This window comes from Agelaius phoeniceus, chromosome 11 (genome assembly GCF_051311805.1).
Source record: "Agelaius phoeniceus isolate bAgePho1 chromosome 11, bAgePho1.hap1, whole genome shotgun sequence".
Lineage (NCBI taxonomy): Eukaryota > Metazoa > Chordata > Aves > Passeriformes > Icteridae > Agelaius > Agelaius phoeniceus.
The window spans coordinates 15884197-15910307 of record NC_135275.1 but is presented as its reverse complement, the minus strand read 5'-3'; the positions used below and the strand labels follow the sequence as shown (position 1 = coordinate 15910307).

The window sequence follows — 26111 nt, the reverse complement described above, 5'->3', positions numbered from 1 at the left end:
TTGTCTGGGGAGGAGCATTGGTGGAAAGGGATGGGTTATTTATGTTATCTAACAGCTGGAGACAATTAAGAAGGGAACAGTGAACTCCACTGTCACTGGCAGTTCCCAGCTGAGTACTGCTTGGAAATTTCAGACCTAATTAAAGCAGGCCTTGGATCTCATCATTCCTGCATGCCTGGGACAATGAAATACTGACTCCAGCATCTGTTCCTTGTGTGTACTCTATGCAAATAAGTAAGAAGTCTGTAAATACATCAAAAACCATACTTTATTTTATGTATAGCAATACAATTTACATATTAAATAACACTATAATAGAATGATTTGATATAGTTTAACATAACAAAAAGAAGATTCTTCAAGTTACAAAAAGCCCCCAAACAAAAAACCAAAATGAACAAAAAGTCTCCCTCAAAATACTCCCTCCCACCCTTTCCCCAAACCAAACACCACATTTTTATTTTTCTTCTGAATGGATCAATGAGACAAACGTATCTAGTGACTGGCTAAGTCTAAATCCTGTTGCACACACTGACAGTGGAATCCAAAAAAAAAAAAAAATCCAACTTTCACAATCACTGCCCCAAAGAAATGACATGTGTGGAAATCTTTTTTGGAGTGTGATGATGGCATCTCACTACCTTGAAACACAGAAGGTTTGTATTCACATAACCACCACAGAACTAGGAAGGAGGTGAAACTAGAAAAAAATTAGCTTTATATGAAAATATAAAATTCTATGATTATATACCATAGATACAAAGTTCCCAGAAGATGCTTATCTAAGCAACAAAATATTTACAGTTTTAATGACATTGCTATTTTAAAAATGAAGGAAAAGAAAACAGGAGTACACATGAATGCTTCGGTCTTTAGAAACAATGGCTGCTTGCTAGTCTCAAGTGTTCTAACAAAACAAAAAAGTCACTACCCCAAATGTTGGAGAGTTGTGACATTGTATAAAATTGACTATCTCCTCTTTTGGAGACGTTTATTCTTAAAACTCAAGACATTTTTCTTGAAATTAATTATCCTCTGTAGAAAATGCTTCCCTTTGCAAATAGTTAACAAAAACACTAAAAACAGTTTAACAGCTAAGACAAAGTAGAGGCCAAATCTCTTTATTACAGTTCTTCTCTTTCCTTATTTTTGCATTTCTTCTCCTTTGATAAGTGAAGCCAATGCAGTTCACATTGTTAGAATGGCAACAAGGAGAAGAAGAGCAAAGGGTAACAGTGAATTACATCTGAAAAAAAAAAGAGAGAAAAAGAAAAAGAAGAAAAGCAATGCAGTAGATTAACAAATAGGCATTTTCCCTTCATATAAAAGTTCACTGGCACCATTTGAACATAAACTTCGGAACAAAAGATCTGATGTCAAAAGACATGAATTTGAGAAAGACTGCTAAATCTTCAAGACAACTACAGTTTTTTTTTAAATTAAGTTGGTTTTGTTTTGCTGAGAATTAGTAGCATGTATCTTTGGTAGAATCCATATCTATACTTTTTAGCTTTTAAATAAAATACATCAGCTTTAAAAAAGATTAATGAGAAGGCAGTTGTGCTGTATTATAAAGATTCTTCTCCTAATGTTCCAATGTATCACTCTGTGTTCAAGCAATTTGAGCAGTCAGAAACTGGAAACACAAGTGAAATTTTGCAGATCCTGTAAATGACTCCACTAACCTAGAGCAGACCCACAGTACAGAAACAGTCACTTACAAGGACAAGTTTAAGGGGCTTGGATTTTTCTTTTCCCCTGTTTCTAAATTAGCATTTGGAAACAGACACTGAAATACTAAGGACAAATGCTGTTTAAAATGAATGTTCTTTAGACACTGATCCTGCAGAGGACTCAGTGGTCTGAGTGGTCCCACCAGCTCCCCCAGACCTTCCTACCAAAGCCAAGCTCACACACAGGAGTGTTTGGAGGATGATTCTGAGCCTGCCACCTATTTCAGATGTTCAGATGACACAGGAGCTTTCCAAGCATTCCCACTTGGAAAGCTTGGCTGCTCTTATGGTCTCAAGACACAGTTCACGTCTTTCACACGCTCTGTGGGCACAGGACACGTGTAAGACATGGAGAAATGGGATTTTCTAAATGTAGACATGTGTGTGCTTCAGTCCTTCTGCTCCTTATTTCTCAGGGCTGGTGCTGAGGACCACACTCTGATATAGGAATTCTGTCAGGTTCTCTTAATTTGCAGACCTGCACATTGCCTGGGAACCTTTGATGCTTGAAAGACATCCTGACTGAATGGCAGGAGCTGGGTACAGCCGAGGGGTTGGGGTCCCAAAAGCAAGAGGTGGTGATTTGCAGAGCAGGACTTGGGCTGGACACTCGTGGGAGCATCAGGAGGGTTTATCAGTGCCCATCTCTGAGCAGACATTGCTCCTTCTGCCACTCACTCAGTCCCAAGGAAAGGGTGCAAACCTGTGTAAGAGAGCAGAACTGCAGCTGCTTACAGGAGGATAGATTTGGCTCTTCTGTGTGCTTAATCCTGACCCTCACAAGCAATTTCTAGCTTCACCCCTTCAAGCCTCATGCATCACTACTATCTATTGGCTACCTGGCTGTCAGCACAGCACTTAACTTACAGCTGGAGCTCCCTTACAAAATAATCCATGGAGAACTCATAGAACAGCGGTGTATATAATTTCCCCATGGATTAAACCCCAAACAAGTATTTCAGGTGTTGGAAAATGCAAATGCATGGATTTCCAAAGCATCTACCAAAGTTCAACCCCCGCAGCCTTCATTCATTGATGTTTAAAACTTGTGAGAAGGTAAGGGATTAAACCAAGGGTATTCAGACAGTGTGTCACAAACCACAGTTATCTTCCATCATGCCACTGAAATGAAAAGTAATCACCTGAAAGTACTGAACAAAACCACCCTTTTGATGCCTGCAGTAATCTTTGTGTCACTTAGTTGTCAAGGTTTGAATTTCTAACTTCTCCCTACATCTCTCCAGAAACTTAAAATACTTCTAGATTGAACTGATCCAACTCATGAGTCCCTTTGTGCTACCAGCTGGCATTGGTGGGGTCCAGGTTCAGGACTGGGGGCACAGGGGGGCTCAGCAGCCTCTGAGGCTGATGCAGGCTGGCCAGAAAACCACTCAGCAAAAGCCTCCAGCCCTTGCTGGGAGCAGCACTTGAGAACTTACTTAAACCATTCTGTTACTGGGCTGTAGTGACTGGAGGGCCATCCTAACTCCTACTGACTCCCACCTCCATGCAGTGCAATGGGGATGCAAACTACAATCTTTTGAAACATTCTGCTGATATTTTATTTGGACTAGCTGTTGCTGGGCATGGGATTGCCTTACTGAAACCATGGGCTTATTAAATTGTTTGGAATTATTGGGATTGCTCGGATGGAGGGATTCAACAAACTTAGAAGTAAAAGGTGACTGTGTAAAAGGTTGCTGATGAATCCTTGAATAATTTGAATCTTTCTCTTATTAAGATAAAAGGCCAAATGTTAGCACATACCAGTTTGTACAGCTCCTGTGCTCTCAGTGAGGCTGTATTACTTTGCATTTTAAGAGGTTCTGAACCAACATATCTACTCTCAATATCCTTTTAAGCAGTTTGCTTTCATCGTCCTTGTGGGTGAAAATAAACAGAACCTTGCCAAATGTCTGGATTTCAGCAAGACTGGACTGGTAGAAACTAATAGGATTACATTTAAATGAAAAAAACAAAAAAAAAGAAGTTGTAGTATTTTGACAAGTCCTGAAAAATTACAATGCATGTTTTCTGTAGTTTAGAAGAAATTAATGCCACATATAAGGGACAGTGCCTTTAACTGTACAGCAAGGGTCAGGATGGCAGAAATCACATATTTCCTTTTCCAGGCAGATTCAAGAACCCCTCCCTACTCAGCAAAGCTATAAAGGGCACAACTAATTTTACTTTTCAAGAGAATTAAGCATGTGTTTACTTCTTTTGTTAAACAGGGACTGACCTTGTTGAATTGCAACCAAATACAAAGGAAGAGGGAGCCAGTGAGGATGTAAACTTCAATGCTCCAAACAATAATTACTGACATAATCTGGGGGAAACCATTCTATGGCATGGGAGGGAAAACACAATAAACTAAGGTTTTGCTAAAGAATTAGTCTGGCAAAAAAAAAAGAGGGAGAATGTAACTTTATAGGTAGTTTTTTTATTAGTTTGCTTCACCAGTAAATATGGATCAGTACTTTATGTTTTAGCACTAAAGTATGAAAATTACACACCTGTAAAAATGGCATCTAACAGTTATGAAATTAAGAAACGCCTGTCATGTAACATACCATTAGGTGTGAGGTCATATTCAAGAAAGAGTAAGGAAATTAGATGTGTTTAAAATATTGAATAGCTTAGTAATGTAAAATATTGCTACCTTTAATATATCTGAAAACTGGTCTGATTTTGGGTTGTCGTAGATTTCTCACTGTATTGGCTCCGATGAAAATAAAACCAAAATACTTTCCCATCACAGGGCTGGTTAAAAACCAAAATCAACATTTTCCTGAATACATGGGGAAACTTTGAAATTGTAAATTCAAAACTTATCACTGCATCCCACATATGAATTGCATCTAATTTATAATTATCTTGTATGTAATTAATATATTCCATGTGAAGCAAGTCTCAGGCCTGTAAATGTACAACACAGCAATTTGAAACAATACAGAAATAATTGTTTCAGCTCCACAAGGCTGTTGGACCTTCACTGTAGCTAATAATCACCTGCCACATTTTGTCAAGAAAGGATGAACACTGCTCATCCACTCCACTGGAATGCAGAACACCGTTACCAAAACTTTGACATGATCACTAAATAATAAATATGGTATGAAGGGGTACAGTATCTGTTGTAGAAAGAATCCATCTGGCCTAGCATTCAAGATTTAAGATTCCAGGGTCACTGTAGTTAGCAAAACTTCACTGCATTTAAACAAAACAGAAAAAGCATATGTTTGTTGTCATGGAATGTCACATCAGGGCTTGTCTTGTATTAGGATATTATAGGCAGTAACACTGATCATATAGTGCAAACTAGATAAAATTGCGTTTCACTGTGTGAAATAAACAGAGGTGCAAATGCTCAGTAGGATACCATTAAGACATAAAATGGCAAAAAATAAATATCAAAACTTTTATCAGTGTAAAAAAGTAATTGGGTTATTGTATAACCTAGAGTCTGGCAAAAAAGGCCTCAAAAAAGTTCACTCAGTCTTCAGAAGTTCTACAAATTAAGTGCCTTTTCAGGTTTCCAATTAGACAAGAGACTCCATGCTTTCTGCAGGATCAGATTCGTCACTGGCCATCACAGCACCATTTTTGTCCAGTGTCATGGGACCATTTCCATTTTCCTTAGTGCTGACCAAGCTTAGCATTGCCTTATAAAGAAACTGGTACTGTTCCTGGAAAAGAAAGAACAACTTATTTCAATCCTTTGAGTGTACATAAATGAGTGGCACTTTAATTTGGCATTTCCAGGGAAGGTCATGGGCATTCATTACCAGAAGCAAACACATAGCAAAGAAATAGAGTTAGAGCAATTACCTCTGTTCATCCAGTTTAACCCTGTCAACCCAAACTCCAGTTTTGGATGGATTATATAATTTCTGATATACTGTTAAACACTTCAGGAGGGCAGGACAGAACCTGAGGCCACAGCTCAGAGCCTCATGTCCCTGCAGCTTCACCTGCCCTGAGCACCCCTTCAAATCACAATGTGCCAGATCTAAAGAGCACAGCTTAGCTCACAGGGCTGGCAGGCAGATGGTGACAAGCTGAAAGGTCCTTCTGTGCTAGGACTTGCCTGTATGATGCTTCCCTCCAAAGTATGAGAAATAAGTTTAAGTGCAAATCAGAGACTTATAGTGTGGCTTTGAGGTTAAAAAAAAATGACAACTACACAAAAAAAGTTCAAATGCAAATTCTGCTTGGTAGCAGATGCTGTGGGACTTGATAACATACACAATGTATGTTTTAGTTCATGCTTTTGGTCTCAGATGAAAACCTTGTAAACCATCTATTTATAGCCCATTCAAAAAGACTTACAATGTCTGTAAATACTCCAGGCCGCATAAGATTTATCATCTTTGCCACCTGGAACACATCGACAGCATTTTCATTCTCCAGCTGCTGAGACAGAGTGGTAAGGGCACAGAGAGTTCCTGCTGACACAGCTCCATACCTGGAAAACCACACCAAAAGGAAGGGTTACTCAGAAACACACCAGGGCACTGACACAGAGTCATGAAAGTGTTGTTATAATCTTATTTCATTACTGTAGTTCCTCTTTGTATTTACTCAATGCTTGTTTTAGAGTGGCTAATTTTTTGTCATTTTAGTTCATAGAAGAAATTTGATGGTACACCAGTAATCCCAGGTATCTGCTCTATTAAACACAGAACTGTATCAGCAGCAGAACATGAGCCATTCCAAAATACCCAGCCTGGAGACCATAACACTGAAATCAGCTCTCCCACACCACATGGGCTGAGAGCATCTGCATTACAGTGGAGTGTATTTTAAATTCATTAGTGGGAGCTCAAGCAAAACATGAGTGATTAGAAAGAAATGAGACTTTGCCTCTACCTCCACATCTGACAATTGCAGAAAATGAACACAGCTCTGTGGGGCTCACAAGTAATTGGGGCACATCTCAAAGTCCTGCCTAGGTCTGATTCATCAGTAAAGGCAACATCCCTGAGCCAGGCACCCAGGAGACATTACAGATTTTGAAGAGTTGAGCTGTGTTGTCCTGTAATAAAATCCCAAGCAGCAGTTATTCCTCAGGAGCACACATCAGTCCTTGAGATTTCCTTGAGATACTGGTCAGGTAGAAACCTCACTGCTGCAAGCCTGGGTGTGCTCAGGCTGTAGGTGCAGGTGTGAGGCACAGATGAAGGACCCCACCCAACAGCTTCTGAGGAGCCTCCACTCTGCTCTCTCAGTACTCAGGAGACTGAAATTCTGTCCTGGCTATGCAAAGGGTCTGCTCTGTGACTCTGACAAAGTCTGTGTTTAAATGTTCCCACTGGTAAATGGGGTCATCAGTGCTGACCTGCTCTCTAAGCCACTTTGAGAGCTTTAGATGAAAACTGAAATAATCAGCAAATGCTGCAATACCATCTTGTACTGCAAAATTACCACTAGGATTTGTACAGCATTCCCATGGAAATCAAGACATCTGCTGACTTAATTTTATATGATTTTTGCAAACTCAAGCTCAGTTTACCTAGAAATGGGAAAGAGAACTCAGATCACAGTGGATGTGCTCTACTGGATGTAAGGTCTAGAGGAGAAGCAGCAGCACCAAACAGATGGCTGTGACTCATCTACAGGGACAGTGGACAAAGTGCCCAGTGCATGTACTTGACAGGACAGAACTAAATCCTTCTGAGGGTGTAATAGCATAATTTTCACTTGGGCTGGTAATTTCCAGATCCCAACAATCTGAAGGCTTTTCTTGCAGAAAATTATGCAGCAGATCTTTACATAGTTGCCTACACTTGGGCAGTTACATTTAAAAATCTTGACAACTGTCTCAAGTTGGAATTTCTGAACTTTTAAAAATGTTAGCAAGTTCATCCCACCATGTACTTCCTAAATACCACATAAATTTAGTTATCTGCAAATTCATATATTTGGAATTAATCTGCAGTTGTAATTATTAGTAGATTATGTGATATAGCTGTTGCATGTAGCAAAGGGAAATTTTCATTTTCAGCTACATTTCCTTAGACTCCAATTAAAAGCAGAATCCACATTATGTATTAGGCGTAAAGATAAAATCATTGAATATGACAAATAAACCAAAAAAGCAATGTACAGAAAGAATGACTCAGCATTGCTTGGAATGCAATTTTGATTTTCTTTTTTCATCTAGCAATGAAATGCCCAAATCAATAACGTTTCTAATTTTGTAAAACATAATCTTAAATACTGCAAGAGCAGCAAAACTTCACTTCAGACTACCCAAAGCATGAATATTAAAACCAGCATGGAATTAATCAGTGCTGGTGAAAGGCAGCAGAGCTTAAAGTCTGCATAAGCAAGGCAGGAGGAGGTGGTGGGAGAAAAACTACCTGCTGCAGCCCAGGGCACCATTTGCAGGAGTCAGTTGGGGAAAACCTGCAGCAGCAGCAACACCTGGGTCTGCAGGGAAAGCTCTGGCAGCACCAGTGGGTATCAATGTCCTCCTGGGACCCCAGCACAGTGCCTGCTCTGACCACTGACACACCAGAACGTGGCAGTGAGGCTGTTGCAAAGATTCCCAGAACCTTCCCACTGATTCTGTTCTGTGGCAAAGGCTGCAGTGCAGGGGGCTGCAGGTGGAGCAGGAGTTTGTGCTAACTTGGTGCTCGCTCTTAGGACAGCATGAGCAGTGTCAGAAGTTGGGCTTCCTTGGGGTTTTAAGCACAGAATGACTCCAGGAATGCTCTTTCCCTCCAAGGAAATCAGGTCAGACTCAGGCTCCAGCCTCACTGTAATGGTATTCTGCAGCTCCATAATGTGTGCAAGTAATAATATGCAATGCAGTATTTAGCACTCTTTATAACTGGGTGTTCAAGCATAGCTGGTGAGACAATGCTCACCATGTGCTACAAAAGAGGCAAGTGTTGGGGCATGCTGGCCTGGAGTCAGTGGGCCCCCTCCCTCCCACTTGGCCTTCTATGGGCTCCTTGGAATATTTTTTGGGAAGCAAAAAGAGGAAGAATAAATCTGCTTTTAGAAGACCTGGGCCCTTTGTCACAGGATATTTCTGCTCATCATGAGACACAGCTGAGCCAAGCTTGTTCTGTCTTACATGGCACATGAAACCTGAGCTGGTAGACAGGAGCCTGGGCTGTTTTGAAAGTTTTTTCCATCAGCCCAGATTAGGCTGCTTAGAGCCTTATCTAAATCAAAGTTCTGCTGGCTTCTGAAACAGGTTGCAGGATTTGCTTGGGATATTTCCAGGAGCAGAAGAACATAAGATTATAACCAACACAAAAAATACACTAAGCAAAATGTATTTGGCCTCAGATGCCCAGTGAAAACTCATCCTTGGAAGTTGACACATTCTTAATCTGTTCCCTGGATTACTAAACCCCCCTCCTCCTGGACTATTAAACCCTGTGTATTCCATGCAGAAACAGACATGAGTCCCAACAAGTGTCTTTCAGCTGAGTGTACATCTGCACACAAATGGGAGAAAAGTGATGACATACTCATCATGAACTATGGTGGGGCCATCCCTTGTTAAGGCCTCTTCCTTGATTACATTGATAAGTTCAAAGGTACTGCTTATGGGAGCGTCAGGGTTTGGCCATTTGGGACACTGAAAGTGGCGGACTTCCAGCACGTAGTCATCCTGCAATGACAAACCAGCCTGGCATTAGCTCCCCTTCCCAGCCACCCCCCAGGGACAGAGAGCAAAGAGCCTCACTGCAAACTGGAGGGAAACTCTCTTCTTCCAAACAGTTTACATAGACAGAGGACACACAGCTCCAGCATCGCTGTAACAGCGAACACCCTAAAATAATGCAAGTTTGACAGAATGTTTAATCAATAAAAGATTTGGTCTTTGAATTCAGGGCTCATAGCAAACCTCTCTCAGAGTCCTTATGGCTCAAAAGTCAAGCAAGAGCAAGCAAGTCAAATTTAAATGGGCTTGCAAACAAATGACTTGCAGCAAAGTCCAGCTGCAATCCAGATAACAAACTAGAAGCAGGTTTATAATTCAAAAGAAACATGCTTACATTTTTATGATTAGTTAAGACCCCCAAACAATTAAACCATAAATGCTAAATTTTGTAAGCAGAAATAGGACAATACACCTTGGTAAAATCGTATGTCTTCACTTTCAAGCAAGACAGTTAATACTAGCCTTACTAGCTACAGGAATCTACCTGGAAGTGGAAGATGTGAGAGGGAGAAGGAGCCAATGAGAATATCCTTCCCCTGAGAGCAACATGCATCCACATGCATTTACAAGTAAATCCTTTTCAAAAATTTTCTGAACTCTTCTTCTTCTGTATTTAAATAGCATCAGTATAATTTTGGTGAAAAGCTAAGACTCACATCTGAAGGTTTACTTTACCTGGGTAGCTTCAAGGATAAAGTCATGGATGATAATTTGCTCTTCATTAGAGAGGCACAGTCTGTCTTTGCTGATAAGGGTCACAGTAAAGGCCTCACAGTTCATGGATTCCTCACGACTTGGCCAGTACACAAACTCATCTTCTGCCTGGAGAAATGAAAGAACACACTACTGCAGCCTTTCAGATACCTGGGTGTAACTGAAAAATCCAGTGGATCAAAAAATTGCTTTGATAAATAGAGATGATCAGGAACTGACCTTTAAAAAACACTTCTGTCTAAAACAAATTTACTATTAGAGTAGGCAGTAAACCTGCCAGATCCTCCCTTTGTGTGTTCAAACAGGTAACATCTGCTTTTTAATTGGTTTCATAGGGAAATGGTTATCTTAGCTCACTCATACTTAACCTTTGTATTGTATCCCTGGCTTTATGACCTCCTGCCTACACAGTTCTGTTTGAAAGTCAGATATTTGTTTAGAAAAAACTCATTGACCTTTAAAAATTAATGACTTGTTATTTTTAATTTGTGTTTATTGTGATCTAATCCAAAATTCAAGGTCTGAGGATCAGGCCTAGGTAGGAGATTGATGGATACTTACGTAGGGCTTGAATTTTTAGGAGTGAGCAGAGGAGTGAAGAGGAAGAGAAAACCCCAAATATTCTTAGCCTTGAAAAAACACTGGCTAAACTTAATGCAAGTTCTCCAGCAAAACACCTCTACTGAAAGGACACTGTAAAGCCTCAGTGAGACTGGGAAGGCTGGAAGAAGTTGAGTGCTGAAGTAGCCTACTGGTAGGATGTAAGTCAAAGCTGTTCCTTAAAACAGCTGTGAAAGCCCTTCTTTAAAAAATAACTGTGAATTCCTAATGTGCTGCAGAAAAAGGAAATTATGGTCTGTCACCACCTACATGCAAAGTCTGTTTCTTCTCCTGGCTTCCAAGGTCTATGTCCTTGCAGCATGAGCACAGAAGTTGCCCTGGTCACATGCACAGAGCCAACCCATGTCTCTGGACATCCCATCTCTCACTCAGGGGTGAAAGCACTGTGGCTGAGCCCAGCATTCCACCTTTACCCTTTGATCACTGCAGTTCTGCAGAGCTATTTCATGTACATGTGAAGACAAGATCAACCTCTTCATTTCCACCTGAAATACTTTTATTTCATAAGCACTTTCTGATCTGATTGAATGTCTCTGAGCACTCCTTGCAGTGCTGCACTCCCTTTCATCCCCACACACAAGCAGCATATTGACTGCTGCCTCTTTAGCAGCCCCTCATGACTGCTATTTTCCTGCTGTAATGAAGGTGGTTTCTCTTCCACTTTCAGCTACAATTGTCTGTTCACCTCAGTGATGCGTGCATGAAGAAACGAACCGATTAGTTCCTAATCCTTTTCAACACGCCCTCTTGAGACGTGCTAGTAAATCTGGAAGTAGTGATTAGCACTTCACCTGTGTCTCCTTATTCTATCTCTCTGTCTGACTCATTATTTCCACTTAAATTAACATACTTGTTTGCTTTTTACTTTCATTAAAAATGGCATGTGGAGCCTTGCACTCCTCCTCTTGCACGGCCTGAGGCTTAAGCTCACAGCAATTATCCTCCTGTCCCTACCTTGCATTTCTGCTCCTCTCAAAGTCCTTACCCATAACCCCAGCCTCTCCATACTCTCAGTGCTTGCACCCTGCCAGGCAGCCCCCAGGAGCCTTGCAGATGCTGACAGCACTGGCGTGCTGTGCTATCTGTGAGCACTGGGGTCCCCCCAGCCCTGGATGTCCACAGGTGAGTGCAAAAGCAACAGCATAAGAACAGCCCCTACATCATCGAACTTATCTTGTTTGTAACCAGCTTATGGCAAAGTTTGAGTAGGTGGCTCAAAAATTGGCTTTGCTGACTGACCCTGTGCTGTGCCCAGCTGGGCTGTGCCAGTGGCACCGTGCAGGGAGAGACACAGGAACTCACCAGGCTCTGGTTGTCTGGCAGCATGACGATGATCTGTGCATTGTGGTCCCAGATCATTCGCCAGAAATCTTTAGTTGTATGTGGCAGTGGATGTTGGGTTATGATGAACTCGTTACTCCTGTAGTAGCCCTTTGGCAGCAAAACAAACACACAGTTACTTACTGCCTCCCATACTTTTAAAGCATTGATTTAATTGCTGGGGACATGTAATGACCCTATTTCATTTCACACCACAATATTTTCACACAGACTATGTTTTCTTAACTCCATTTCAATTCTACAGAGTCCCTACTGCTTTAATTTACTTTAAATCCCAGTATCTATTTGACTGTATCTCACAGAAATACGCATTCCATCTAAATGCATCTTGTAATTAATTTTTTTAGGCAAAAATCTTTAATAAAACACGGTTAATAGCTTTACATTATGGGGAAGGTGTTAAAATCTCATCTGTTAATACACAGCCATTACATACAGAATTAAGACAATTATAGGCATCTGGTATTTAGCACCTTAGAATTGATTTTACTTTGTAATTAGGTGTTGGCTTCCTCACCATGATATAAGAGGCATTAATGTAATCTGTTCCCTTCATTCCAGGCAGTGGTGCCAAGCCCACTCTAGCACGCTCAGCTATAACATTAAGAAAAAAAAAAAAAAACAAACACAGAGAAAAAAAAGATCAAAGTTTGATCATGGCACAATGCAGAAAGTAAGAATTTCTCAGCCGTTAACAAAGCAAACAGTGTGCAGCTCCCATCTCCCACAGGAGCAGGCCAGCACTTTAACTGCATTAAAGCACTGCCTGCTAACACAGGATATAAAAGAGAATGTTGCACAATATTCCCACAAGGACAAAGTAATTTCAGGAATCAAATTTTACTATAGCAAAGATTTTCACAGCAGGCTGAATTACCAAATAACAGTATATGCAGTGATAACAGGGGATTTTGGGTAATTCTTGAGTGTAGTGCTCCATTTGTCTCCAGCAGCACACAAACCCAGCTGATTTATTTTGTTTTCCCTACCACTCTGCAGCACTGCCATCTTTCACAGGGTGAGAGAACCTCCAGAGACAAACATCTTCCCTAATGGGGAACCTCCCAGAAGTGGGTGCTCCTCTGCAGATCCACGCTTCCCTGTGTTTGAGGGCTGGGTTCAACATCACCCTCAAACCCTCTGGCAGCCCCCAAAAGCCAAACTGAAATCAGTGCAGCTGCATGACACAAAGGGCCAAATCACACAGCCTATTTCTGGTGTGTTCCCATCTGTTTTCATGTATTCTGATGACTTCCCCTTTTATTAACAAACTTCATGATGGACTGTATCTGTGCCACTATTACTCTTGGCTAGCTTGGCTATCATCTGTCCTCTGTGTCCTGTACTCTGGATTATGTGATGGGGATGACATTGTGCCCATGCTTGGTCTGGTGCAAGTTCATATTGCTTGACAGCCACACACAGATTCCATTTTAATGACTGTGAAACTGTGTCCTCAGGCACTAAATACCCTTAAATCTGGGATGGCTCACACAGAGAAACCAGTGCAGTAGCTGAATTACAAACAACTGGTGCCAATCACTCTGGGAGATCTCACCAGAGCTGGGAGCTGGTATCAAAGTAATCTCTCAGTATTCCATAGATTTATCCCCTATCTAATTATTCAAATTCTGAAGCACTTCAAATTAACATTTCACTTGGACAGTATATCTGGCTGACACTGCAACTATTTCCTTTTGTTCTGTTTCATCAGGGTAATACTGAAAGACAAGACAGCTTGGGCTGAACAAAAGATTACATTTCCCCTTCCTAGTGGCTATGTCTTTTCATGCATAACACCGGGAGAATTCGGTACAAAAAGTTATGCTAGGCAGTAATCAAACCAAAGATGTGATCTTACAGGGCACAACTGATGAGTTCCTGTTCTTCTCTTTGTTGCAGTCCTTCTGAGCACTGAAGCATTCCACGTATTTTGCATTACACTGTGTAACCAGCTGAAAGAGAATAAAGTAGCAAGTCAGCCCTCAGAGCGCTCTAAATGAAGAAAGGTTTCTTTGCCAACTCCTGCAAAGATGCATTAGTTGAAGAATAAACTGCATTGTTAAAACTTGTTTAAAGTACTCAAGTTTCCAATGGAAATCATCCTTTTCATACAACATGTTTAATAGATAAAAAGATCTCTGCAGCTCTCAGCTTTGCAACATCCTGCATCTGAAGTTCCATCAAAATGTATTTTCACAGAACAGTATGTTTTATTATCTTTGAGAATATATTTCACAGAATTTCAGATACGTTTAGTTAGAAGCAGGGCTTGAGGAATAAAAGCTAGCAAAACAGAGCAACAAAATTTTAATATTGCATTCTATTTTTTTCCCAAAATAATAGCCAGATCATTCCTGAAGAATGTCTCTTTCTGCCAGGCCTTTGGGGAACCCCAGTTCCCAAAGGAACCACACTGGCATCTGAGATCTGAGGCCATGGGCTACATTCTCTGGTCTGCCATGTTCATTCTGGGCTGCCTAGAGGCACAAAGAAAGGCAGATTTGTATTTGAATACTCCCCCAGTACATGGGGAAACTGCCAGAGCAAAGAGAGCAAAGGTGGCTTTCACATCTCCTGCACTCACACCTTGATACTCAGTGTCATTTCACTCTAAGATGGTTGAATGTAAATTGCTCTACTGGGGCATGAGCACAAGTTATTTTCTGCCAGCTCTGTGGCAGCAACAGAAACAAGAGAAAGATCTAATAATTGTTGCTGGTCACATCCCAGTTTGAAATGCACTCTAAACAAGATAGCACTCAACTCATCTGTGCACTGGCATAAGCCCCATTAGAAGTTATGGGGATTCTAAATAACTGTGGAATGTTGTCAGAGAAAGTAATTTCTGAAAATGGCACTTAGGGTTTTTAAACTTTGGCACGAGTCATCAGAAAACATATAATTTATACATATAATTTAGGATTGTTTGTAAAAGTGCAACACTTTTTAAAACAACAAATCTCTGCCTCCTCCTGCATTTTCTGTAGGCGTGCATGCTCTTGTACTTGTTCCTTTAATTTAGTAATTAAGCATCTGGAATGTCTTGACTGATGGAGAAATACTGAGATTCCTACAAGTGAATTCCAATTCATTTTTTGAATAGCTTTGCACCTGGTGTAATTTAACAGCTTCAGTTCCTTGGGTAGTTATTGGGTAGTTATTAACTGAGTGAGTTTAGCTGTGGAAACAGATGTCATGTGTCTCCTTATGATACAAACTCTCACAAAATATTTTACAATGTATTCAAATAAAGTGCAGTCAGAAAATCTCAGGTTTCAAATAAGAGATCTGGGAAAAAGAAATTACTTTGACCATGAAGGAAGCAGCTATGGCATAGCAGAAAACACAACAAGCATCATGATTAGCAATGAGAAAGGCATATTGTGTTTCCTGGTCTTAAAATATTTGTAATTCCTTATCTACACTGATGAAATAGTAGGTGGTGCAAAGAACCTCATCCCTTGTCTTTCCCCATATTTGTATGCATGAGAGCCACAGTTTGGGGGAAGACTTCCAGCCAAGCTAACCACAGACTTGGGAACATCCAAGGCCCTTTGGGGACAGGGAGACCAGCAGCACAGTCCCAGCCAGTGTCCCTGTCCCTCTTCTCCCTCTGACTGAAGAGCATGAGCACTGATTTCCAGCAGTGCAGCTAGGGCTCTATAGGACTGAACCTCTCAAGATGTTGTGCTGTGCTGGTCAAGTTCTCTGGTTTGGTTCCTTAGCCATGACAATGGACAGTGAAGACAGGCCATATAAAAGGGGTAGGAACATAAGGTGCCTCTGGATGGCAGTGCTTTAGCCTTACCTTGAACTGCTTTTCTAGCCGTGTCTTCCCCCCTATGCCAGGAATGAGGATGCTGTTAACATAACTGTGCAGCTGGTTTGCAGACACTTCAGTCTCCTTCCCAAGGATGGCTTCCAACAAGGCATCATGAATAAAAATGTACTGCTCCTAGAAAAACATCAGCATGTCAGGTGGACATTTGAAATAACTCAAATGGATGTCTTTGTCTGAGGAGCAGTGCACATTAAAGGAAAGGGTGTGCAAAACAAGCCTCTCATGCAAATACTGCCAAATTCAGAATAAATATTTATAAATGTAGCACATACAACTCTGAATAAGCCAAAACCAAAATCTGAAGTTTCTGGTCTAAAAAGAGAGAGATATTCCAGTGCAGAAAAATATTAGTAGTATAATCAATTTTTACAGGGAAGTAATTGGAAAAATCTACTCTCTTTTTGATTACAATGCAAAAACGAACAAGGCTTTGAATTCAACCCCAGTGCATTTTTTACCTCTGTCTGGACGAGGTAGTTGCGCTGCGTCCTGATATGTTTCAGGAAACCCAGGACATTAACTGTGCTTTTGTCTTTTATCTGCTGCAGCATACTGTCTATCACAATGTAGGTACCAGTTCTGCCAACACCAGCACTACAGAGAACATAAGAGAAACCCACGAAATATAGACAGATGAAAGCAAATGCAGAAGTAGCTAGAACAAAACTAAGCAAATATACACATATTCCTGTTCATGGGCTTCCCTTTTCCTCCTAGCTTCAACCATTGAAGTTTCCCAGCAAAATATTTTGGGTTTCTGGAAGTATTACCAGGTATATAATTCCTCCCTTCCGTGGGTATTTCTGTGCTTCAAGAGGAGGCTGAACACAATACAAGCCATCACACCTGTGCCAGCAGCAAGAGGATAAGGCTGCTGTGGTCCTGGACTTTACACTCTGGCTGTTCACACTTGGCTCCTGTTTCCACTGCTGCAGTTACTGGTGTTGGCTGGATGAAGCCATACAGAGGTCCACCCTTTGCCAAGCTGCTGCTATGCTGCATTGCCAAGGTCACTCCAGGCTGTGAGATGGCTCTGGCTGCCTTCAACCTTGAGGTAAATTTAAGCTGCACAGTGGGGCTGGAAATGAAAGTGGTACCAGCACTTTGGGAAGGTATAAAAGGGGGCTAATCCTGTGAAGCCAGAACTCCTTACAGTGAATGAGGGCAGTCCTGGGCCCAAGAAAGATGGGAGCTCTTCAAAGATCTCCATTTCTGCTGAGGAAGGAACTGTAACCCCCATCATCCTCTCCTCCTTGATACAGTGCTGTGCAGCCCCCTCACACACAGTGATGAACACCACATCCCTAAACCAGTATATTGACTGATCTATTGCTGTGACTGCAAGGGCTGGTGAGGGTGAGTGTGGTTCATTGGCAATTGCATTCCCAGGTGTCCGTGCTGGTTCCCAGCAGAGGTGATCCTGCCCTGTCCATGCACAGAACTGGCAGGCTACAAACAACCTTTGACCAAGGAGCTTTCCAATTCCAGTGCAATGTAGTTCAGAAGTTCAGGATCATGGCTATAGCAAAACCCTGGATCAGCTGGGAAGCTTTTGCTTTGGGGCTGTTTTAAGAGGCAGGCAAAGTAGAGCTCGTGTCTACCCGCACCCCATGGGCTGACACACTGCTGCTGTGTTAGTAACCTGCAGTGTTTGTGTTAGGTGGCACGAAGGGCACACACTGTGCTCTGTCTGTGCTTGCCTTGGGTGGCTGGTCACAGGCACCATACCTGCAGTGCACCACCACTGGTCCCATGTCCGGGGCTCTGGCTGCCGAGGATCTCCTGACGAAGGTGAGCACGGGCAGGGCGTACTCGGGCACGCCCATGTCAGGCCACTGGGTGTAGTGGTACTGAATGACAGTCCTCTCGTTCTGCCGCCCTTTGGGGTTCCCCTTCTGACCCTGGGTACCAACGGGGCGCACAGACGAGAGAGAGGAGGGAAAAGAAGCATAAAAATATCGTCAGTCCCTTCTGGCTTGCTCAGCTGCAAAAGTGCTGGACTCTGAGAGAAGAAACCTGCAGCTCTGCCTGCTGATGGGTGGAGACAGAGTTTGAGGAAAAATATATGTGGGAAGAGGTAATAACAGCAATTACAAGGACACCAAAGCTGCAGTGCACTTGAGAAGAAGAAATACAGGCTAAACCTTAGCAACATGTTCCTTGTAATCCTGTCTTTACTTACTTATTTCCCACCCACCTGCCTCTCCAGGCTGCCTATACAAATGTTGAGTTTTGCTCTGGTGTGCCTTGCATCCTACCCAAGCCAGAAGATGCCTGGATGGGAGCAGTGAAGTTTTGGCTCACCTTTTTCATCTTGGTGTTCCTGACGGTGAAGCGGCGCACGGTGTAGCAGGCGTGGACGTTTGTGCTCTTGAGCGTGACGATGATGTTGCCGTACTCCTCGCTGTTCTCTGTGGGCCAGTACTGATCACACTTCCTCTGAACACAGACACAGATGGGTGAGTTGGGTAAGGGCCTGAGCTGCTGCTTTTAATTGTGTCTAGAGCTTTTTGAAAAAAAATCATGGCTCAGGATGTTGTGGTGTTCACATTTTCAGAAAAATCGCTTCGCCCAGGATTTTTCTCCTGGGAAGCTGAGAAGCCTCAGAGAAAAAGGAAAACAATTGTATCTCATTTGCTTCTCCTTTGTTTTGCTCACATGTGGAATGTGTTTGGAGATAGTTTATCCACGGGTGATTGTTTCATTAGTTTCTGGTGTGAATTGTTTTCACTCATTGGCCAATTGGGGCTAAGCTGTGTCGGGACTCTGGAGAGAATCAGGAGTTTTCATTATTATCTTTTAGCATCTTTCTGTATTTTTAGTATAGTTTAGTATTGCATTCTTTACTATATTATAGTGTCATAAAATAATAAATTAGCCTTCTGAGAACATGGAGTTAGAGTCATCATTCCTTCCTTCATTGGGCACCCCACAAATACAATAGGATGTGTCCCTGTGTTGTGTTACTTATGTGTTATGCACCAGTACATATCACCCCAAGCCATTTAAAACAAATTCTGCCCAGGTGATTTGGGGAAGTGTTAAGGAGCAACTGCTAATAAAGGAGAAAATCTCTTACTCTTCCTTTTTCAACAAGGTTCGTGATCATGACAATGATTCCTGTATTTTGTTCCCAAATCATCCTCCAGAAATCTTCAAAGGTAGACTTTAAAGGTCCCTGGGTAGCAATGTAGGCTTTTGCTTTGTTGTAACCCTTCAAAGAAAACCATAATGCCAAGTGAGATGAAAGCAGTATCATGGCAGAAAAATTAATATTTTAGAGGTAACAAGAAAGGTGCTTTTCTAATTCAGAACAGTGAGGAATTTATAGCAAAATTATCAGGTGAACTTGGAAAATACAATCTCATCACAAGTGACAATACTTCCTTCCTGTGGAAGGATTCAAAGGTAGAGCAGATAAAAACCATTAAAACAACTTACATCGACATAATTAGCATTAATGTAGTCACTGTGCTTAGAATCTTTCCCTGGTAAAGGCCTTAGCTTCACCCTGCTGTGATCATCTGCAGGATAAAAAACAGAGCAGAGAAACATTAGGGAAACATGCTGCAGAACTGCATTTCCTGGGTATCAGGGCTGCCCTTACTAATACACAGAAGAGACTGGCCTTGGACTGGAGTCAAGAGGGAGATGGGAGTATCTGTTCTTGGTCGTGTGCTCATGTGCAGGTTTGCAGCCTTCACATCCCTTAAAGGACGTGGTTCATGCTGGGACAGCTTCTCTTTAAAGGGCACTGGAGCCTCAGGAGCACAATTTCTAGAATCATCTACATCACTCAGGGTAGTGAGATTCAAAGAGCCAGGGCACCCCACAGGGCTGTGAAACGCTGCTTCTGCTTGGCTCAGCTCATTATCCGCCCCTCAGTGCTGGGCTCAGACAGCTCTGCTGGCTCTGGGAGCTCAGTGAATGTCCTCACTCCTTCACCACCATCATCACACCATGAGGACAGACTTGAGGCTGTGATCTTTAGCTCCTCTTTTTGTTTCACTCAAATGCTTGACTCCACCTTAAAGCAGGAAAAAAAATCATAGTCCTGCTCCTAGGCAGAAGCACTGGCAGAGATGAGACATGTGAGCCAACTTCAACCATAAAGACTGGTTTCATTTGCCTTCCTTGAGGACCAATGGAGAGAGAGGATCCTCCAGTGATAATCTGGAGGACTGAAATGCCTGCTTCAATTCTCCTTCAATGTCATATCTCTGTACCTAGAGAGATGAGATTTCTATGTCTAAAATCAGAGCTGGGACAAGCTCAATGAATGCCTCTGCCCAAGGCCACACAGCAAGTCTTTCACAGGACTGGGAATTGGTCCTCAACCAGTACCTTGATTACTACTGAAAATCTGTTAGAGGCATGCATTTCCTTCCTATGCCATCAAAAGCATTCAAGATTTACTGCAATGTTTATGAACATTGTGAACTTTTTACCAGTGGGCTCTCCATGTCTGTTCCTAAACCACAGTGACAGTTGCATCCGCCATCCATTCCACATAAGAGAACAACAGGGAAGAAGTTACTGCACTTCCATTCCAGATAATTTGCATTCTAGAGCAGAGTCCAGATTTGCAGTTCTCAGAGGGATACAGGCAAAGCCTGCTCTGTGCTACAAAGATCACTATTTGTCCAAATCCTACACAGAGCTAAAGCAGTTTGAAATACAGCAGATACACTGTGTAAGATTTAGCACCTTTGGGACTGTAGGGTAATCCCAGGAATCATCAGTAAAACTCTTTGCTCCTCCATGCACTTCCCCTAGGCCAGTTTTCAGGCATTAGCAGGCAGGAGAGCTTTGATCATCCATTTATCCCAGTTATTCCTCTGCAAAATTTCATACCAAACTTCTACAACTATGCTTGGACATTCAAACTGTGAAACATTTCAAAACAAAAGCTGGAGTGAAATCCTGGCCCCAGAGAAGTGAAAACATTCACTGCCTTTAACAGGGAAAGGATCTCCCAGGCACACTTTCACATATTTATTACACCCTATGTAATAATGTACCCTGGGCCACCTGCCTGTCCTAGTCACACACACACACCCTGCAAGAGGAGAGTGCCCTCTTGGGTTATTCATTGTGCTTAGGCCAGTGCTTACTTACAGGCCAGGATGTTGATGTATCTGTTCTTGTGCTTGTTGTCGGGGTGGTTGGAATGCTCTGCAGTGATGTTCATGTCAGCCGTACAGCGCTGCACTTCCTAGGCAGAAAGATTATTCACATGGGAAATTTGTCAGTCCAAAAAAACCTGAGCTTTCTCTCCTTTTGGAACAGCTCATAGAAACCATGTTCAAAGTATCAATATTTTAGATGCTGGGTTAAACACAGAGTCCTTCAGTATTGTCCTGTATGTTGTGGTCTCACACTAAGCTGTGTCAGCTGTCCCTGGTCATGCTCCTCTCCACAGGCTTGGGGACAGATGAGCACCCTGAGCACCCAGCTGAGAGCACCCTGAGCACCCAGCTGTCCCCTCTGACCACCAGTCCATCACCTTCTGCATCTCCTGCCATGCCTCACTCTCTCCCTCCTTGGGGAGCTAAGATAGGGTCCCTCAGATGCGTTGCAGTGTAACAAACTAAGAACAAAAACCATTTCAACAGAAGACTTTGGATGGCTGGACAACTTATCTGCTTATAACCTCTCAAAATGGGGTTTCTGACATTTAAGTTTGGCACTGACCTTTTGCTAGTTCTCTGCAGAGAGATGCCTTTTGTAAAGCATAAATAAAAGAGATCTCTGAAGATAACAATGAGGGCTTTAAATACCACTGCCTGGATGCTGATTAACAGCCCTGATCCAGTGAAGAGAAGGTTGCATCCATGTGCATTTACAAAGCAGAGGGCGCTCATGAAGCCAGAGATGCAGATGTCTGTCTAGCTGGGGCTGTAGGTTAAATATCCAATTCCCTTGGAATTTTTAAGTTCTTAACCCACCCCTTCCTCTGTTCAACAACAGAATACAGAGCTGTTGAAATGAGGAAATGGAGGGTCCTTTTTTTGGCACTAAAGTGAAGCAGCCACTCTCCTAGAGAGCTACACCCTTCAGAGACTGCCCTACAAAGTGAAGCACTCAGGAGTCTTTTCAGTTCCAAGATACACCTTTTTAGTATCTGTTTAACCATAATCCTTCTGAAAAAGAGAACACTCTTTTTATCACTAGCATAAATATTCTTCATTTAAAGACATATTTTTAAAAAAAAAATTAAAATTTGAAGTTTACGAAGTTGTGGAAGAAATTATATTTATTCAAATCTTTTGTGACTCTCAGAAATTGCACCAAACAGAACCAATTTCCCCCCAGGATATGTGAGGAAGTGCCAAATTACTTTGTACTTCAGACTTTAAAAATAACAGTATAGAACCTAAGAGGCAAAGTCATTAGGAGCTCACAGCTGCTACAAAGATCACGAGCTAAGTGACAGAGAAAAATTATCACAAGAAATGCTATACAAACAGCAGATGTAGGAGTTCAGCATTATGCAGACATTTCACCAAGGACTTGCATAGCAATTTTGATATCTTCCCCAACATTTACATTTTAAAAGTGCAAAGTATACTAAAACCTTGTATGTTTTATAGCTTTTATATCCATGTGACACTCTCAAATAACAATTGCTTCTCTCTCTCTTCCCAACCCTCCACAGGGAGAAACATACTGTGCTCAAGGAGATGAGCTGAGCAAAGACAAAGATGAATCAAGCAAAACTCTCAGCTGGCCCTAATGGAATTTTCATAGTTCCACTTCTATAGAACAAAAAAACCCATATTAAAGTGTGCTCTTCCCCTAATTCTGCCTGTCAGCTCCAGTAAGCAAGGGATTTCAGATAACACAACAGGCAGGATCAGTTCAGCCTGTCATGGCTGGAAGAGCAGCGATATTTACATGTTAGCTTGATTTAATGTAATTTTGCTTTATCTATATTTTCATTTAGAAATCATACAGCATCACTGCTGTACTGTTACTGGTCACTCCTAAAAAATACCCTGTCTGCTTCTGAAAAGCCTCACATCAAACCCTACATCCCTGCATCACTATAAAATTTTTTTGGAAGCTATTGGCATTGAAAAATTTATGCCAAATGCTGTAGAATTTAATACAGATTAATCCAATAAGGTTCTGTGGAGAATACTCTGAGAAGTTATAGAATTTAATAGGGAATTACCTCCCTGCTAAGGAATTTTCTCTGACAGTTTAAATACTACATAGTAAATGTATCATTTTCTATTAAATTCTATAGGATTTTTCCATAAGGGAATTGTTGGGGAGGTTAATCATTTTAATTAACCTTTTTATGTTGATGGTGACTGTTTCCTCAGCTGTACATGTTCCCAGCTGGCCAATATAACGTTAATAGAAGAGGAAGATTAAGCTAAGATGGTGAAAAACACAGCAGTGGAAAAAGAGGTCTGATGCTGTGAGAGCTGATGATCTGAAAATGGCTTTTCTTAACACATAGCATTCTAAATGGTTTTTAATACTCTGGAAAGCTGTTGTAATGGTGGATTCCTATATCTTCACAATGCAGAAGCATAGCAAAAGGAGACTGTTACAGAAAAGCTTCCCCCTTGCCAATATACCTCAGCTATTTTTGTCTTCTTGAAGTCTTCATCCCTCCCCTCCAGTTCAGGACACAGCCAAGGCTTTGGGACACTGAAGCTGTCAATGAGAAGGGGACTGAGCACATCCTCCAGCTCCACCCTGGCCTGGGTTTGGCTGTGCCAAAACCCAGATGGGGTTGAGAGCAGAGGGTGGGTGTCCACGCTCTCCTACCCTCTGAGGCTCATCTCTCCAAATCCTAACAGCAAATTACTAAACCACAGGCTCCCCCCAGCAGCCAGTAAGGCATAACTTCACATTCCTCTGCTATTAAAGCTGGGCTGGTTGCCTTTCATCAATGCAAAGAAGGCTGCAAGGAGACAAGACCAGCTGCAGTCTGTTATCTGTGCCTCTGTCCAGAGTATTATTTACCCCTTGGCAGAAGAGGACACCCCAGTGTTAATAAATAACACCCTGGAGAAAGTCTCCAAAAGTCCCCATCTTAATTATGCCATTTTACCACATTTATGTATATCACATATTTACTTTCCCAGCATTTTCTGTTGCTTATGCAATGAACACCCTGGGATTTCTAAACCTTACTGGCTACCAAGTCCTTCAGTTGCACTAAAAACATCACCATGATTGCATTACTACTAAAACCCACGTTTGCAGGCAGGTCACCAGGTCAGGGCTGCTCACTGCAGCTCAGCCTAAACAAAGTCCTCTCCCAGCAGGCACAAAACTCTTACTGGCACCTTGGAGTAGGACCCATAGTGTTTGTATCACCACATTCATAATTCATCCATAAACTTTTCATCTCTAGAATATTTCCTTTGGCTTTCCTTGATCCTGCTTAGTCTCCTCCACTGATTTTAATGATGGCTGGCTTGCACACTGCTGCTCCTCATGTTTAACTTCCCAGAACACATTACTGTCCCAGGATGAATGGATACAGGCTTTATTCTGTCCTTTCAACTTAATCATTGACAACCCTAGAAACCAAAGTACATGGTTTCAATTGACTGTTAGTTACTGTAAGAAGTGTTTTAGTCTATGCTATTATGGCTAATTTACCTTTTAATTATATTGTCCATGCTAATGCTAATTGGAATTTGATACACCCAGGTTTAACGACCCATTTTAATTGCCTTTCTGAAACAAGTTACTGATTAGTTTCTTCTAAACTTCAAAGAATTTCCATTTAAGTGTAAAATCAAACTGCTCCAGTGTCTTGCTGGCAGTAGAAGGTTCTGAGCAGGATTTTTTGCTACAGTGGCTGAGCAGGAACTCGGTCTCTTGATTTGGCCTTACAAAGCACTGCTGCTGCTGTTTCCCATTACTTCAGGCTGATGTCCTGGCAGGGGCTGAACTGTAAAAGCCTATGAATAGCAATGAGGAGTCACAGCAAAGAAAGGACCCTCATCTGAGCAACTAAACCTGAGAAGATCCATAGCTGTATTTTGATATTAACCTTGGTATTTTTCAGCATGGAAGCATCCACCCCCAATATCAGTTTTGATCTATTATTTTAATCCCAAATTACAAGAATTCTGTGGTAGTGCTCTTTCTGTTTGTTTTATCACAGCAAACATGAAGACAGCATACCAACAGAGACTGCAGATAGTATTTGAAGATATCCCCCAGGAACAGTGTAGATTTCTGTAATAATTTAGCACTGGTATAAACTCTCCAACAGCACGAGAGAGAGAGGTGACTTGGGGACAGCCTAGAAAGAGGTGAAAATAAACAAACCAAAAGGACTCAACACAGGAATAACATCAATAGACAGCTAAAAACTCCTGCAAAATGCATGAGAGAGGAAAGGATGGTGGGGCAGAGGTGTCAGAGTCTGACCAAAACCTTGCCTTGCCCAGCCAATGGCTCATCCAAGGGGATCTTCCAGGCACAACCCTTGGGAATGGCTGTGGTGCTGTGGTTAGTGATAGAAACCCCAGATATCTGAACTTCTTTTACTGCTTCTCTTCATCTCTTAATTCACAATGCCAATTTCTCAGGGTAGGTGAAGCACTGAGATAAGAACTGAGAACTCCAGGAAGGCCCTGTTCTGCAGCAATCCTTCCTCCTCCAGCTTCACAGTGCTGCTTCCCTCTGGTTCCAGTACAGCAATGCCAAGGATGAGAATACCTCTAATTAAGGCAATTTTGGGCCAGGTTATAAAACATTCCCAATGCAGTATTGCCTGCTAGCAGCATGCTTTTGAAATGGCATCTTTCTGCTGCCAAATTCCTTGGTATAGATGCAGCTATAAGCATGTGCCTGGTGTGAGCTGTGTCTAATCTGTAAGGGATGCCTGGATAACTGCACTGGGTTTTTAGTATCTCAAGAAGTGTACAAAGTGCAGCATTATCTGTTTTCAATGCAGCCCACTGCTAATGTTCTGAGGTCCCCAGTTAAAAAGAGCCAGTGACCCCTGCCCTGAGCAGCAGCAACCATGAGAATAACATTAGCAAATCCCTGCCACATGGCTGGAAATATAGATTTATGTTATTTTCTTACATTTCAGGCCATTTAGAAGAAGGTGCCACTGGAGTATAAAGATATTTTCAATTTATGTGATGAGGGAGCTAGACAGCCTGCCTCTGAGTTCAGCGAGCCT

General features: G+C 41.9%; 1 protein-coding gene across 1 annotated transcript in view; it reads right to left on the bottom strand.

Moving 5' to 3' along the window:
- Positions 1-250: 250 nt before the first annotated feature.
- Positions 251-26111, bottom strand: part of PTPRG (protein tyrosine phosphatase receptor type G) — a 394652-nt gene continuing 368791 nt past the window's right edge. The window contains exons 16-29 of the mRNA XM_077184351.1: positions 21059-21155; positions 19382-19464; positions 19020-19154; positions 18245-18379; positions 17669-17841; positions 16399-16534; positions 15908-16054; positions 13958-14051; positions 12614-12690; positions 12058-12186; positions 10096-10242; positions 9224-9366; positions 6066-6201; positions 251-5422 (exon numbers count right to left, since the gene is read on the bottom strand). Coding sequence (XP_077040466.1) covers positions 5276-5422; positions 6066-6201; positions 9224-9366; positions 10096-10242; positions 12058-12186; positions 12614-12690; positions 13958-14051; positions 15908-16054; positions 16399-16534; positions 17669-17841; positions 18245-18379; positions 19020-19154; positions 19382-19464; positions 21059-21155 — 1779 coding nt within the window. The 3' untranslated portion in view covers positions 251-5275. The remainder of the gene's footprint in view (positions 5423-6065; positions 6202-9223; positions 9367-10095; positions 10243-12057; positions 12187-12613; positions 12691-13957; positions 14052-15907; positions 16055-16398; positions 16535-17668; positions 17842-18244; positions 18380-19019; positions 19155-19381; positions 19465-21058; positions 21156-26111) is intronic.